The sequence below is a fragment of the Geotrypetes seraphini genome, chromosome 2 (assembly GCF_902459505.1).
Source record: "Geotrypetes seraphini chromosome 2, aGeoSer1.1, whole genome shotgun sequence".
NCBI lineage: Eukaryota > Metazoa > Chordata > Amphibia > Gymnophiona > Dermophiidae > Geotrypetes > Geotrypetes seraphini.
The window spans coordinates 1,839,121-1,853,230 of NC_047085.1; the positions used below are offsets into that span (position 1 = coordinate 1,839,121).

The 14,110-nt window shown below is 43.8% G+C and overlaps 1 protein-coding gene across 1 annotated transcript in view; it reads left to right on the forward strand.

The window, feature by feature from the left end:
• Positions 1 to 14,110, forward strand: part of CPSF1 (cleavage and polyadenylation specific factor 1) — a 406,695-nt gene that overhangs the window by 317,776 nt on the left and 74,809 nt on the right. The window contains exons 25-27 of the mRNA XM_033933046.1: positions 2,152 to 2,295; positions 2,458 to 2,610; positions 3,005 to 3,121. Coding sequence (XP_033788937.1) covers positions 2,152 to 2,295; positions 2,458 to 2,610; positions 3,005 to 3,121 — 414 coding nt within the window. The remainder of the gene's footprint in view (positions 1 to 2,151; positions 2,296 to 2,457; positions 2,611 to 3,004; positions 3,122 to 14,110) is intronic.

Consider the following 14,110-nt stretch of genomic DNA (forward strand, 5'->3'; position numbering starts at 1 on the left):
ATCAAATAAACCTTTTGTACAGTGTATATTTAGTGGAAGAACCTCTGATTTATTCCAGTTAATTTTATATCCTGAAAAATTTCCAAATTTCTCAATCAGTTCAAGTAAATATGGAATGGTGGATTCTGGATTCCTCAAATATAATAGTAAATCGTCTGCATAAGCAGATATCTTATATTCTTTATCTGAATGAGGTATACCTTGTATCTCCTTTGCTTGTTGGATAGCTAATATTAAGGGTTCTAAAACAATATCAAACAGCAAAGGAGATAAGGGACATCCTTGTCTAACTCCTCTCTGTAGATTAAATTTTTCTGAAAACGTGTTATTAATATATAATCTAGCAGAAGGGGAGCTGTACAATGTTTGTATCATTTGTATGAATCCAGGACCTATACCAAACCATTCCATTGCCTGATACATAAAAGGCCATTCTACTCTATCAAAAGCCTTTTCTGCATCTAATGAAATAGCAAAAGTAGGCTCATTCATTTTCTTTGTTAAATATAACATATGGAATGTTAATCTGGTATTATGAGATGAATGTCTTTGAGCAACGAATCCTGTTTGATGCATACCTATAATATGGGGGAGAGCATTAGCCAATCTTAACGCAAGTATTTTTGCTAATAATTTTCCATCTACATTTATTAAAGATATTGGTCTATAGTTTGAGACCAAAGTGGGATCTTTATTAGATTTTGGCAAAACAATAGTTAAAGATTTAATAAATAGGGTAATAAAAAATTTTGAAATGTTTTATAGAACTCAACTGTATATCCATCACCACCTGGAGCGGATCCAACTCTAAGGGACTTCAAAGCTGTTCCTAATTCTTTTAGTGATATTGGTTCTTCTAAACTTCGTTTTATATGTTCAGGAATTTTTGGACCCTCTAACATTTTTAAAAATTCCAAACCATCTTTTTCTTTATTTAAATAAGTCTCGGAAGAATAAAGAGATCTATAAAATTTTAGGAATTGTTTTAAAATAGGTTCAATTTGTGTAAATGTGTCACCATTTTCATCTTTTATAGCAATTCATTTTGTTTTTCTTTTTTTTGCTTTAAGATAGTTTGCCAATATTCTTCCCGACTTATTTGAGTTACCATAATACAACGTTTGCTGAGAAAATAAATCTTTCCTAATCATCTTAGATGAGATCTCATTATATTTACCTTTTAGTTTTAATAATTCTTGTTGAATAGAATATTCCCATTTTTTATAAGTTTTGATTCTAAATTTTTAATTTCTTTTTCTAAGATTAAAAATTGTTTTTTAATCTGTTTTTTAAGAAAAGCCGAATAAGAAATTATTTGTCCTCTAATTGATGCCTTAAAAGCATCCCATAGAGTTTCTCTATTGATCTCATCTTTATCATTTATTTGAAAAAATTCTTTCATTTTTGTTAGAAGATTTTCACAAAAAATTGGATCAGCTAACAATGTATTATCCAACTTCCATATTGGTCTATTATTGTTTTGATCTATAATTTTAATTTTGATCCATACTCCACCATGATCAGATAAAATAATAGGATCAATAGCAGCCTGTGTCACCTGATGTGCTAGATGATTTGAAATAAAAATATAATCTATTCTTGAAAAAGAATTATGAACATGAGAACAAAAAGAAAATTCCCGACCATCAAAATAAAGTATTCGCCATATATCTGCTAAATCGCAAGATTGAATCAAATTTTCTAATCCCATAGATTTCATAACTCTACTTGGGTTTTTATCTAACAAAGGATCCATTACAGCATTGAAGTCCCCTGCTACTATAAGATTTGAAGTAGCCAGTGGTAGGATCAGTTGTTGAAGAGTTTTAAAGAATTCATTTTGGTTCGAATTAGGGGCGTATATATTAAACAACGTCATGGTAGTATTTCCCATATTCATTTCCACCATTACCCATCTTCCATGAATATCTGAAGCTTTTAATTTGAATGTAGCGGAGCATTTTTTATTTACTAGAATAGCAACACCCGCTTTTTTCCCTATAGCTGGTGAGAAAAAACAATGTTTGACCCAACCTGGCAAGAGATTCTTAACCTAAAGTCCACCTCTTCCTCAATGCCCTGTTTCCTTTGTTCTCATCTTTATTTCTCTCTTTGGTCATCTTACCCTCATTCTCTGGCTTCTTGTTTCAGGTCCCCCACAATATTAATTTTCGTGAGAAAAAAGTAAAGCCATCAAAGAAGAAATCAGAAGGTGCTGGGAGTGATGAGTCAGTCTCATCCAAAGGCAGAGTGTCCCGCTTCCGCTTCTTTCCAGATATCTCAGGTTATTCAGGGGTGAGTAAAGCAATGACATTCTGCTGAAATATGAAGACTACCTCAACTTTTTCACACAATTATCTCTTGAAGTCGTAGATGAGATGTTGTAATTTGAGTCTCGTCTGCACTTTTGAGTATGCTTTATTGGTATTGAATAAACGAATTCCTCTCTTCCTCTAGGTTTTTATTTGTGGCCCTTCCCCTCACTGGCTTCTCTTGACCCCTAGGGGTGCCCTTCGACTACATCCTATGACCATTGATGGACCAATCGAGTCTTTTGCACCATTTCACAACATAAACTGCCCTAAAGGCTTCCTTTACTTCAACCGCCAAGTAAGCAAATACCACCACATTAGGCACTGAGCCCTTGTGTGGGAAGAACAAAGAGCTCTCCTAGATGTTTCAGCTGTCAGGATCTGAGCTTTGTATGTGTACATGAAGGAGAGCAGTGTGCTCTTATGGCCTGGGGTCTCTGTGTATGTATAAAGGAGGGTCTGACTGCAATCAAGATCTGGTTTGTCTTGTGTATAAGGGAGGGGCAGAGCACCCTTTATGGTCTCTGTATAGAGGGAAGACAGAGTGTACTCGGGGTGGGGGTCTCTGTGTCTTATGAGTGGAGGGGTAGCATTCTCTCAGGGTCTCTGTGTATAAGGGAGGGGTTTTGCATCTCCATGTGGTATCGCCATACTGCATTGAACACTCGCTGTCCTCTGCTCTTCTCCTGTAGGGGGAGCTTCGGATCAGCGTGCTTCCCGCTTACCTCTCCTATGATGCTCCCTGGCCCGTTAGGAAGATCCCACTGCGTTGTACGGCACATTATGTGTGCTATCATGTGGAATCCAAGGTGAGACTTTGCTTTTCTCTCTTTTGATTGGGTAAGGCTGACAGCTGAATAGTTAACACTTTATTGTGTGTTTTCGTATAGCATAGGTCTGTAATGAAGTGTGCCTGTTTGTCTAATGTGTGCACAGGTGGTGTGAGCAGGATCCATATAGGTTGCTGTACATGTGTTATTTAGCATCCAACTAATTGTGTTATATAAAACTAATCAACAGTACCAGTGCTTATCTGCGATTAAGATTAAAGAACAGTGATTGAGGCCAGCACTACCTGAACCCATGTAAGCTCTATAATGTAGCCTGTTATCTGGTGTTTCAGCAGCAGCAATTTTGCTGCATTGAATGATTAATTACTAAATGTCTCCTTTCCAATTTAAAATTCATTCACTTTAGTCTAACACTGTAGTCTCATCCATGTTGGCACTAATGATACTGCTAGGTACCCCTCCGAACGTATCAAACGTGACTTTGTGGCTCTGTGAGAGAAGGTGAAGCAGACAGGAATGCAGGTGGTATTTTCATCGATCCTCCCTGTTGAGGGTAAAGACCCGGGCTGAGAAGCTCGCATCCTGGAGATGAATGTGTGGCTGCATGGATGGTGTCTTCGAGAGCATTTTGATTTCCCGGACCATGGGACGATTTTCCATGGCTGCTGATTAGGGATGGTGTGCATCTATCAAAAAAGGGAAGAAGTATCTCCAGCAGCAGACTGGTTAATCTACTGAAAAGAGCTTTAAACTAGAACCATTGGGGTAGGGTGATCAAAAACCCCAGGTAAGTATATCACTAAATACCTTTACACAAATGAGTAAAAGGTCTGGAAAACAGTATATACTAATGCTCGAAGTATGGGAAATAAGGTTATCCCAGGACAAGCAGGCAGCATATTCTCAACATGTGGGTGACGTCACCAACAGAGCCCCACAACGGACAGCCTCGCAAGCAGACTTGCTTAAAGATCTTTTTAAGAGCTTACGAGTGCTGCACTGCGCATGCGCGAGTGCCTTCCCGCCTGCTTCTTCTGTGAGGTACCTCAGTTCAGCGTTTTCTGCGGAGCCAAGAAGTCCCGTTTGCTACAGCTCTGCAGTTCTTTGTTGCCTTCTTGCACCGCTGTTTTGTTATTTTCTTCAAGTCGCTGTGCCGGCATGTCTTGTAAGTTTTTTGTGTGTAAAAAAAGAAAAGAAAAACTTTCCACGTATTTTTTAGTCAGCGGCCTCTGGGCTTAGGCCTGGCCGCTGAGCCTCGTTCATTCGTTGGTTCCTTTTTTTCTATGTCCCGGCCTCTTATCGGGTTTAAAAAATGTAGCCAGTGTGGCCGGGTGATCTCCATCACCGACCCTCACTGTTGGTGCATTGCCTGCCTGGGACCAGAACATTGTCCCGACACTTGTCCACGCTGTGCTACCCTTTAACCTCGAGCCCTTCGTAGACGCCGCACTAAAATTCTTCAATTGTTTGGCACTATGGAACTGTCTGCGGATAAAGCCTCGACCTCGGGGGCGGCCTCGACTTCCAAAACCTCAACCCCAGTAGTGGCCTTGACTAAGGCCTCGACCTCGGTTTCGATGACCTCGACCTCAAAAGCCTCGTCTGTGGTCCCTCCGAAGGTTTCGTCTAAGGGAATGTGTCCTGTTTCTCCTTCAGGTATCCTTCCAAAGAAGCCTCCAGAGTCTCAGGCATTCCAGGCAGTGAGTGCAGTCCTGCTAGCCTCTACAAGACCTCCAGCTAAGCGTGCTTCCAAACATAGGGAATACTCATCCTCGAAGTCGCCCTCCTTGGAGCGCACTGCTGCACCTTCTAGACCTGATCCCTTGGTCTCGGTGCCTATGTTCGAGGACATATTAAAAGCCATTTTGACCACTCAGATTACCTCGGTCCTGGCTTAACTTGTCCCTACCTCAACCCTGCTTCCTACGAGCCAGCCTGAGCCTCCTGTTGAAGCATCTCGAGGCAAGCCTCGAAAATCTCATCACTTATCCTCCAGTGACTCTTTGCCTCAGCCTTCCAGGTCAGAGTCTCCTGCACCTCGATCGAGGCACCACTCGAAGCACACCCCAACCTAGAGGCACCTTGCTTCTAAGCGGTGTAAAGACTCTTCTCTCAAACGTAAGGACTCACCTCCTCATAGTACTGAGTCTTCTATGGCTCATTTATTGAGGGCCGTCGTGACTCCTTCGAGACCTAAACACAAGCCTCGGTCTCACAAATCTTCCACACCTGCTGCTTCACCTTGAAGACAATTCAGGTCGAAGACCCCTCCATCGAGACCATCTGCGAGGGAACCTTCTCCTCCTGCCTTGATCCAGTCCGTCCCTAGAACTCCGGGGACTTCTCCATCGAGGTTTTTAAAGCGCAAACACACTCTAACTCCTCCTATGACAGGTAGTGGAGCTTCTTCAGTTACCATGGTGCTTGATTCTGAAATGCCTTCTCAATATTCCAGAGAAGCTTCACCATCTTATTCGGCTGTTCCCCAAGTCTCATTCTCCTTCTCCTGAGGAACCCTCTACCTCAAAGTCCTTCTCATTCGCGAGGTTTGTCTTTAATATGGGTCAGGCTCTTCAACTGGATCTTCATTCTGAATCTAAGTACACTCCTGAATACCTGGCTTACATGAAGTTACCTCATCCACCCAAGGAGACTTTGAGGCTTCCCATGACTCCTGTGTTAAAACAAACCTTTCTCAGGAATATGGAAACCCCTTACTCTATTCCGGCCATACCTTTTAAGATGGAATCTAGGTATCACAAGGTTCCTTGTAAGGGGTTTGAAAAACTGCAGTTATCTCACCAATCCTTAGTGGAATCTTCATTAAAGAAAGCTCAACCCTCTAAGGTCTACGCTGCAGTACCTCCAGGCAGGGAAGGCCGCACCATGGACAAGTTTGGCTGCAGGCTCTATCAGAATTCCATGATGGCAAATCGAATTCTCAGTCACAATTATGTCTTCACCTCTTATTTTAATCACTATCTCAAAATAATGCCTAAGTTTTTTCCTGCTCTTGAGGAGCAATCTCTTCCAGAGTTTAAAAAGATTCTTCACACTCTGTCACAAATTTGCCTCTTCATATTAAAGGCTGTGACTATGCGTCGTCTCATTTGGCTCCGCATTGTGGACATGGATTCCAATTTGCAAGACCGTCTAGCAAACTTACCTTGCCAAGGAAATGAACTTTTTGATGATTCCATCGAGGCTGCTACTAAGCGTCTCTCTAAACATAAGCGCTCCTTTGCCTCCCTGATACGGCCAAAGGCTAAGACTCCACCTGCTCGGCCTTACAAACCTCTACCACGTTGTTATCCTCAAAAAACAACTCCTGCTTTCTCCAGGCCTCTGCCTAGACGGCCGGCCCAGCAGCACCTCAGACTCCTGCTGCGGCTAAGCCGGCTCAGTCTTTTTGACATTCTCAGTCTGAGCATACCTCCCTCCATCCATCAGACTTCTCTTCTGCCTATAGGAGGTCGGCTTCACCATTTTTATCACCAGTGGGAGCTGGTCACCTCAGATCTCTGGGTTCTCAACATCCTTCGGGAGGGATACTCACTTCACTTCCTTCAAGTACCTCCAGATCTCCTTCCAAGAGAGTTTCCTTCCAGTTCGTTGTAACTTCCCCTTCTTCTTCAGGAAGCTCAGGCTCTTCTTCACCTTCAAGCTGTCGAAGGTTCCTTTGAACCAATGGGACACAGTGTTCTATTCCCGTTACTTTCTAGTCCCGAAGAAGACGGGGGATTTGCAACCTATTCTGGATCTCAGAGCCCTCAACAAATTTCTAGTCAAAGAAAAGTTTTGGATGCTCTCTTTGCCAACCCTGATGGATAAAGGGGATTGGTTATGCTCTCTGGATCTCAGAGGCTTTCACTCGAATCCCAATTCATCCAGCCTCTCACAGATTCTTAAGATTTCGGGTGGGGAATCTTCATCTTTAATACCGAGTTCTCCCTTTCGGACTCGCATCATCCCCCAGAGTTTTCACGAAGTGTCTGGTGGTGGTAGCTGAAGCCCTACGTACCCAAGGTCTTCAATATTTCCATACCTCGACGATCGGCTCATCAAAGCTCCCTTTCAACAAGGGGTTATTGCAATGACCCGACAGATTATTACGTTTCTCCAATGTCTGGGGTTCGAAGTCAATTTTCCAAAATCCTAGTTGCACCCTTCCCAAACTCTTCAGTTTATTGGGGCCGTTCTGGACACTATCTGGCTCAGAGCGTTCCTGCCCCAACAACGCCAGGATGCTCTCATTCGCCTTTGTCATCAAGTGTCTACCCTCATATCAATCTCAGCGCGACAAATGATGATTCTACTCGGTCACATGGCCTCTATAGTTCACATGACTCCTTTTGCCAGATTTCACCTTCGAATACCTCAGTGGACCCTGGCATCTCAGTGGCAGCAAGCTTCCGACCCACTCTCTCAACACATCACAGTAACTCCTTTGTTGAGACAGTCTCTCCACTGGTGGATGCTCTCTTCCAATCTTTCTAGAGGTTTGCTTTTCCACGCTCTCCCTCATCAGAAGGTTCTCACAACAGACTCTTCAACCTATGCTTGGGGAGCCCACCTCGACGGTCTCCATACTCAAGGCCATTGGTTCAGCACAGACCGTCTCTGTCACATCAATCTGTTGTAACTCAGAGTGATTTTCAATGCTTTCAAAGCTTTTCAGCATCTTCTTCACAACCAAGTCGTCCATGTCCAGACGGACAACCAAGTTGCCATGTACTATGTCAACAAACAGGGAGGCACGGGATCCCTCTCCCTATGCCAAGAAGCTCTGAAGCTTTGGGATTGGGCTGTTCGGCGCAACATCTTTCTCAGAGCTGTTACATTCAAGGTCAACAAAACTGTCTGGCAGACAAATTGAGTCGTCTTTTACAACCTCACGAATGGACACTCAATTCCTCGCTTCTACATCATTTGTTTGCTCAATGGGGGTTTCTCTATGCCTTCCCTCCATTCCCGCTGATTCTCAAGACTCTTGTCAAACTCAAGACACAACATGCCACCATGATTCTGATAGCTCCTCGGTGACCCAGACAACTGTGGTACTCCCTTCTACTTCAACTTAGCACCAGGGAGCCTCTGCTTCTACCAGTTGTTCCCTCTCTGCTTACACAGAGTCAGGGTCTTTGCTTCATCCCAACCTGCAGTCTTTACACTTAACAGCTTGGTACCTTTCAACCTAACTGCCTCTTTACAGTTTTCTCAGTCTGTACAGGACATTTTGGAGGCTTCTAGAAAGCTAGGCAGTGTTATGACCAGAAATGGACTAGATTTTCTGCTTGGTGTACTACTCATCACATGGAGCCAATGTCTACCTCCTTGTCTTCAGTTTTGGACTATTTACTTCATTTATCGCAATCTGGCCTCAAGTCCACATCTATCCGAGTCCATCTTAGTGCGATTGCTGCTTTCCATCAACCTCTTGATGGGAAACCCCTGTTTGCACATCCGGTGGTTTCCTGCTTCATGGAAGGACTTTTCAATGTTAACCCACCGCTCAATCCGCCCAGTGGTCTGGGATCTCAATGTCATCCTGGCTCAGTTGATGAAGCCTCCATTTGAACCAATTGATAAGGCTCATCTAAAATATCTCACTTGGAAAGTGGTATTCCTCATTGTCCTCACATCTGCTCGAAGAGTCAGTGAGTTACAAGCTTTAGTTGGGGATCCACCCTTCATAGTTTTCCACCATGACAAGGTGGTCCTCCGTACTCATCCTAAATTCTTACCTAAAGTTGTTTCAGAATTTCATATTAATCAATCTTCCAGTATTTTTTCCAAAGCCTCATTCTCACCCTGGAGAAATAACGCTTCATACTTTGGACTGTAAACGTGCCTTGGCTTTCTACTTGCAACGCACTCAACCTTGCAGAACAGCCCCACAACTTTTCATCCCCTTCGATTCAAATAAGTTGGGGCATCCTGTCTCAAAGCAAACCATCTCCAACTGGATGGCTGCTTGCATCTCTTTCTGCTACCCTCAGGCTGGTCTCCCTCTGCAGGGTCGAGTCACGGGCCACAGAGTTTGAGCAATGGTGGCATCTGTAGCTTTCCTCAGATCAATTCCTATTGAGGAAATCTGCAAGGCTGCCACTTGGTCCTCGGTTCATACAATCACCTTTCATTATTGTCTGGATACTTTCTCCAGGAGGGACGGCCATTTTGGCTAGTCAGTATTACAAAATTTGTTTTCCTAAATTGCCAACACTCCCTCCATCCCATTAGGCTTAGCTTGGAGGTCACCCACATGTTGAGAATATGCTGCCTGCTTGTCCTGGGATAAAGCACAGTTACTTACCGTAACAGTTGTTATCCAGGGACAGCAGGCAGATATTCTCACAACCCACCCTCCTCCCCTAGTTAGCTTCTTAGCTAGCTATCTGAACTGAGATACCTCACAGGAGACGCACACCCAACTTGGGCAGGAAGGCACTCGTGCATGTGCGGTGTAGCACTCGTAAGCTCTTAAAAAGATCTTCAAGCAAGTCTGCTTGCGAGGCTGTCTGCTGCAGGGCTCCGTTGGTAATGTCACCCACATGTTGAGAATATCTGCCTGCTGTTCCTGGATAACAACTGTTATGGTAAGTAACTGTGCTTTCTTGATCTAGAGGTTGTGATGGAAGAGGCTACATTAGATTTTAGTGGTGATCATAGAGGCATCTCTCTCCTCTCTTTTTCCCTTCCTTTTCTGCTCTTTCTTCTCAATTTATTTTCTACCTCTTGTCTACTTACTTTCCAGTCCTCAATTTCCCTTTCATTGTATCTACCTACAGCTTGCCACCTCTTTCCCTCACTCCTTCCAGTATCTCACTATCCTCTTACCCCAATCCAGCATATGCTCTTTTTCTTTATCCCCTCCTTCCATCCAACATTCCATCTCGCTCTCTCCTCTTCACTTCCTTCCAGATTCTGCTCCCCTCTCTATCCTCTCCCATCCAGAGTCTGTTCCCCTCTCTCTCCCCTCCCATCCAGCATCTGCTTCCCTTTCTCTCCCCCCCCACTAACTTCTAGCGTCTACTCCCTCTCTCTCCACTTTCAGCATCTGCTCCCCCCTCTCCTTCCACTTCCCTTCAGCACCACTCAACCTCCCCCCTTCCATCCAGCGTCTGCTCCCCGTTCTCTCTTGCCCAATTCCTTCTAGCATCTGCTTCCTCTCTCTCCACTTTCAGTATCTGTTCCCCTCTCTCACTCTCCCAATTAACATCTGCTCCCCCCTCCCTCCACTTCCCTTCAGCGCCACTCAACCTTTTCCCTTCATTGGGCCTCCTTCCTCCCTTCCCCTCATCTTCGCAGGCACCCTTCAAACTTTTTTCTTTCTGGGTGTCCGGACGCGGCAACGTTCTCACAAGTCTCACACGACTGCCCCAAAGCTTCTCCTCTGACGCACTTCCTGTTTGAATCGGAGGAGAAGCTTTAGGGCAGTCGTGCGCAAGTCTTGTGAGAATGGTTTGCCACGTCCGGACACCTCAGAAAGAAGAGAAAATTCTGAAGAGCGCTTACGAAGGTGAGGGAAAGGGAGGAAGGTGGCAGCTAGACGAAGGGAAGAGATGCCCGGATGGTGTTTTTTGCCACCGGCGGGAAAGAGAAAGTGCGCGATCACGAGGAGGTCTGGGAAGGGAAGCAACATGGCAGATACTTTAGTGCGGGGAAAAGACCATTCACTGCTCCACGGGGCAGTGAATGGCCTTGTCCCCGTACCCACTGTGACCAGTTTCCTTTTCTCCCCATTTCAGCAGGTTACCCGCAGCTAACTGCGGGTAACAGTCACAATGTCATTCTCTAGTGGAGATATCTCTGAGGAAAGGAATGTTACCAATAGTGTTCCTCAAGGTTCTGTTCTTGGGCCTGCTTTTTTTAACATTTTTGTAAGCGTATTGCTGAAGGTGAGTTTTGCCTTTTTGCGTATGATACCAAAATCTGCAATTGAGTAGAAACCCCTGATGGTGTGAATAAAATGAGGAAGGACCTAGCAAAGCTTGAAGAATGGTCTGAAATTTGGCAGCTAAGATTTAATGCTAAGAAATGCAAGGTTATGCATTTGGGATGCAAAAACCTGAGGTTACGGTATAGTTTAGGGCAGTGGTTTCAAACCCGGGGGCCACATGCAGCCTGCCAGGTACTATTTTGAGGCCCTCAGTATGTTTATCATAATCAGAAAAGTAAAATAAAACAGTTTCTTAATCATATGTCTCTTTACCTATAAATTACAATATTATTGTTAAGACTTAGCCAAAAAGAATTTTACCTCATGCAAAATTGTCATTTCTTTAATAAGACATTAACTATTTTTTCTGAGGCCCTCCAAGTACGTACAAATCCAAAATGTGGCCCTGCAAAGGGCATGAGTTTGAGACAAGTGGTTTAGTGGGTGAAGAACTTATATGTGTGACAGAAGTGCGGGATTTGGGTGTGATTGTTTGTGATGATCTTAATGTAGCTAAACAGGTCGAAAAGGGGATGACAAAAGCTAGAAGAATGCTTGGGTGCATAGGAAGAGGTATGGCCAGTAGGAAAAAGGAGATATTGATACCCCTGTATAAGACTGATGAGACCTCATTTAGAATAAAGGCTGCACCTTCAAAAAGATATTAAAAGGATGGAGTCGGTCCAGAGGAAGGCTGCTAAAATGGTGTGTAGTCTTCATCATAAGGCATATGGGGACAGACGTAAAGAGCTCAATATGTATACTTTGGAGGAAAGGTGGGAGAGGGGAAATATGATAGAGATGTTTAAATACCTACGTGACATAAATGCGCATGAGTCAAAGTCTCTTTCAATTGAAAGGATGCTCTGGAGTGAGAAGGCATAGGATGAAGTTAATAGGCTCCGGAATAATCTAAGGAAATACTTTTTTACAGAAAACGTGGTAGATGTGTGGCATAGTCTCCCGGTAGAGGTGGTGGGATCTGACTGTTTGGATTCAAGAAAGCGTGGGACTAGCAAGTGCGATCTCTTAGGAAGAGGAGATAGTGGATGTTGTGGTGGGTACTGACTGGATGCAAGAAAGCATGGACTGGCAAGTGGGATCTCTTAGGGAGAGGAGATAATGGATGTTGTGGTGGAGATTGACTGTTTGGATTCAAGAAAGCGTGGGACTGGTAAGTGGGATCTCTTAGGGAGAGGAGATAGTGGATGTTGTGGTAGGGACTGACTGTTTGGATGCAAGAAAGCATGGGACTGGCAAGTGGGATCTCTTAGGGAGAGGAGATAGTGGATGTTGTGGTGAGGACTGACTGTTTGGATTCAAGAAAGCGTGGGACTGGCAAGTGGGATCTCTTAGGGAGAGGAGATAGTGGATTTTGTGGTGGGAACTGACTGGATGTAAGAAAGCGTGGGACTGGCAAGTGGGATCTCTTAGTTCTCGGGAGGGGGAAACGCATCAAAGCGAGTTTCCATTTTGGATTACGAGCATGCTCCTGGAACGGATTATGCTCGTAATCCAAGGTACCACTGTATCAATATTTTTGGGGAGATAGAGGGATCCAAGAAAAAAAAGAAGGGAGATAGAGAGATCCAAGTAGCCGCAGCAGCCGGTAATGGGAAAGACGCCTAGAGATTTTTTCCTATTTTATACCTATTTTGCCGGATACAATGCTGAAAAGAAGGGGGAAAGGATCCGGTGGAGCCTCCCGATATCCCGGGATCCCTTCTTACGATATCTCACCGGAGGATTGGAGCAGCCCAGGAATCACCAGCAAGTGAAGCCGAAGCAGACGATTTGGGCCTTGACGCCACGCTGAGCCCAAACTACAGAGATCCGCCCCCACCACCACAGCAAGCAAGCTCTCCGCAGGAAGTGATCATGCCCGAAGAGACAAGGCTCACACCATGAGAGGCTAGTTCAGCTGAGAGCTTGTTATTGGAGTCAGCGGGGGAAGTAACTTCCCTGGAGCTACCTGTGGCCGGGAAATCTATGGGGGGAGCGACTGAAAGGGACTTTGGAAACGAGGATAGCACCTGGTAAGCCAGTTATGCCATTGCAGGACTTTTCACTACTAACAAAACCACCAGAAGTAACGTTGGAGACTATTTGGGACTTAGTTGTGAACTTCGATAAAACCTTGTCCCACAAATTAAAGAGATTGAAGGAAATGTAAAATTACAGAAAGAAGAAATTGTACAATTGAAACAAGAAGTGGAAATAAGTAAAAGTGAGACTCAAAAATTGAATATGGAATTGAAAACAATAAAAAAAACTTTCAGGAAATGCAAATTAAAGATAGTAACAGTATTCGGCGAAAATTAGAATCTCTTGAAAATTATAATTGGGCTAATCTGCGGATTTTAAATTTTCCTAAAAATCCCACTACAACACCTCGAGATATGTTGAAGAGATATTTTCTTGAAATCTTGAATGTTCCGGAACAGTCATTACCTCCATTTGTTAAAGTATATTACCTTCCAGATAAGAAACGACAGGAACATTTACATCAAGACCAAAATGGTCAAGACAAGCCTCTTGATGTTTCCGAACTGCTGGAAACCCCAGAGAAACACTGGTGAAACAACTTTATTAGTAATAGTGGCTCTTGCGCCGGATAAGGAATGAATAATGAGGTTATTTTTTAAAAATAAATCAAAAAAAGTTTGGGGACAAAAAATATTAATTATTTCTATGGCGCTACCAGACGCACGCAGTGCTGTGCAGAGTCACAAAGAGTAAGGAAACGGTCCCTGCTCGAAAGAACTTACAATCTAAACAGGCAAGACAGACAAATAAGATGTCATGGATACAGTTAAGGGGAATGATTAATCAGCTGGCTGGGTTGGAGGGCAGAGGACTGAAAGCTATATGAAAAAGGTGGTTTTTCAGTCTGCTTTGAAACAAGAGAAGGGGCTAACCCAGTAAGGTTGTTCTTATGTTCTTATTTTCAACTTTTTATTTGTTAGATCTGCATGTAAAATTTGACCCTCGTTGCTCTGATTTCACTGCAGGCTGCGTTATGTGTGTACCTCGTTCTCTGTTAAATCTACATCAAGTTCTGACTCTGC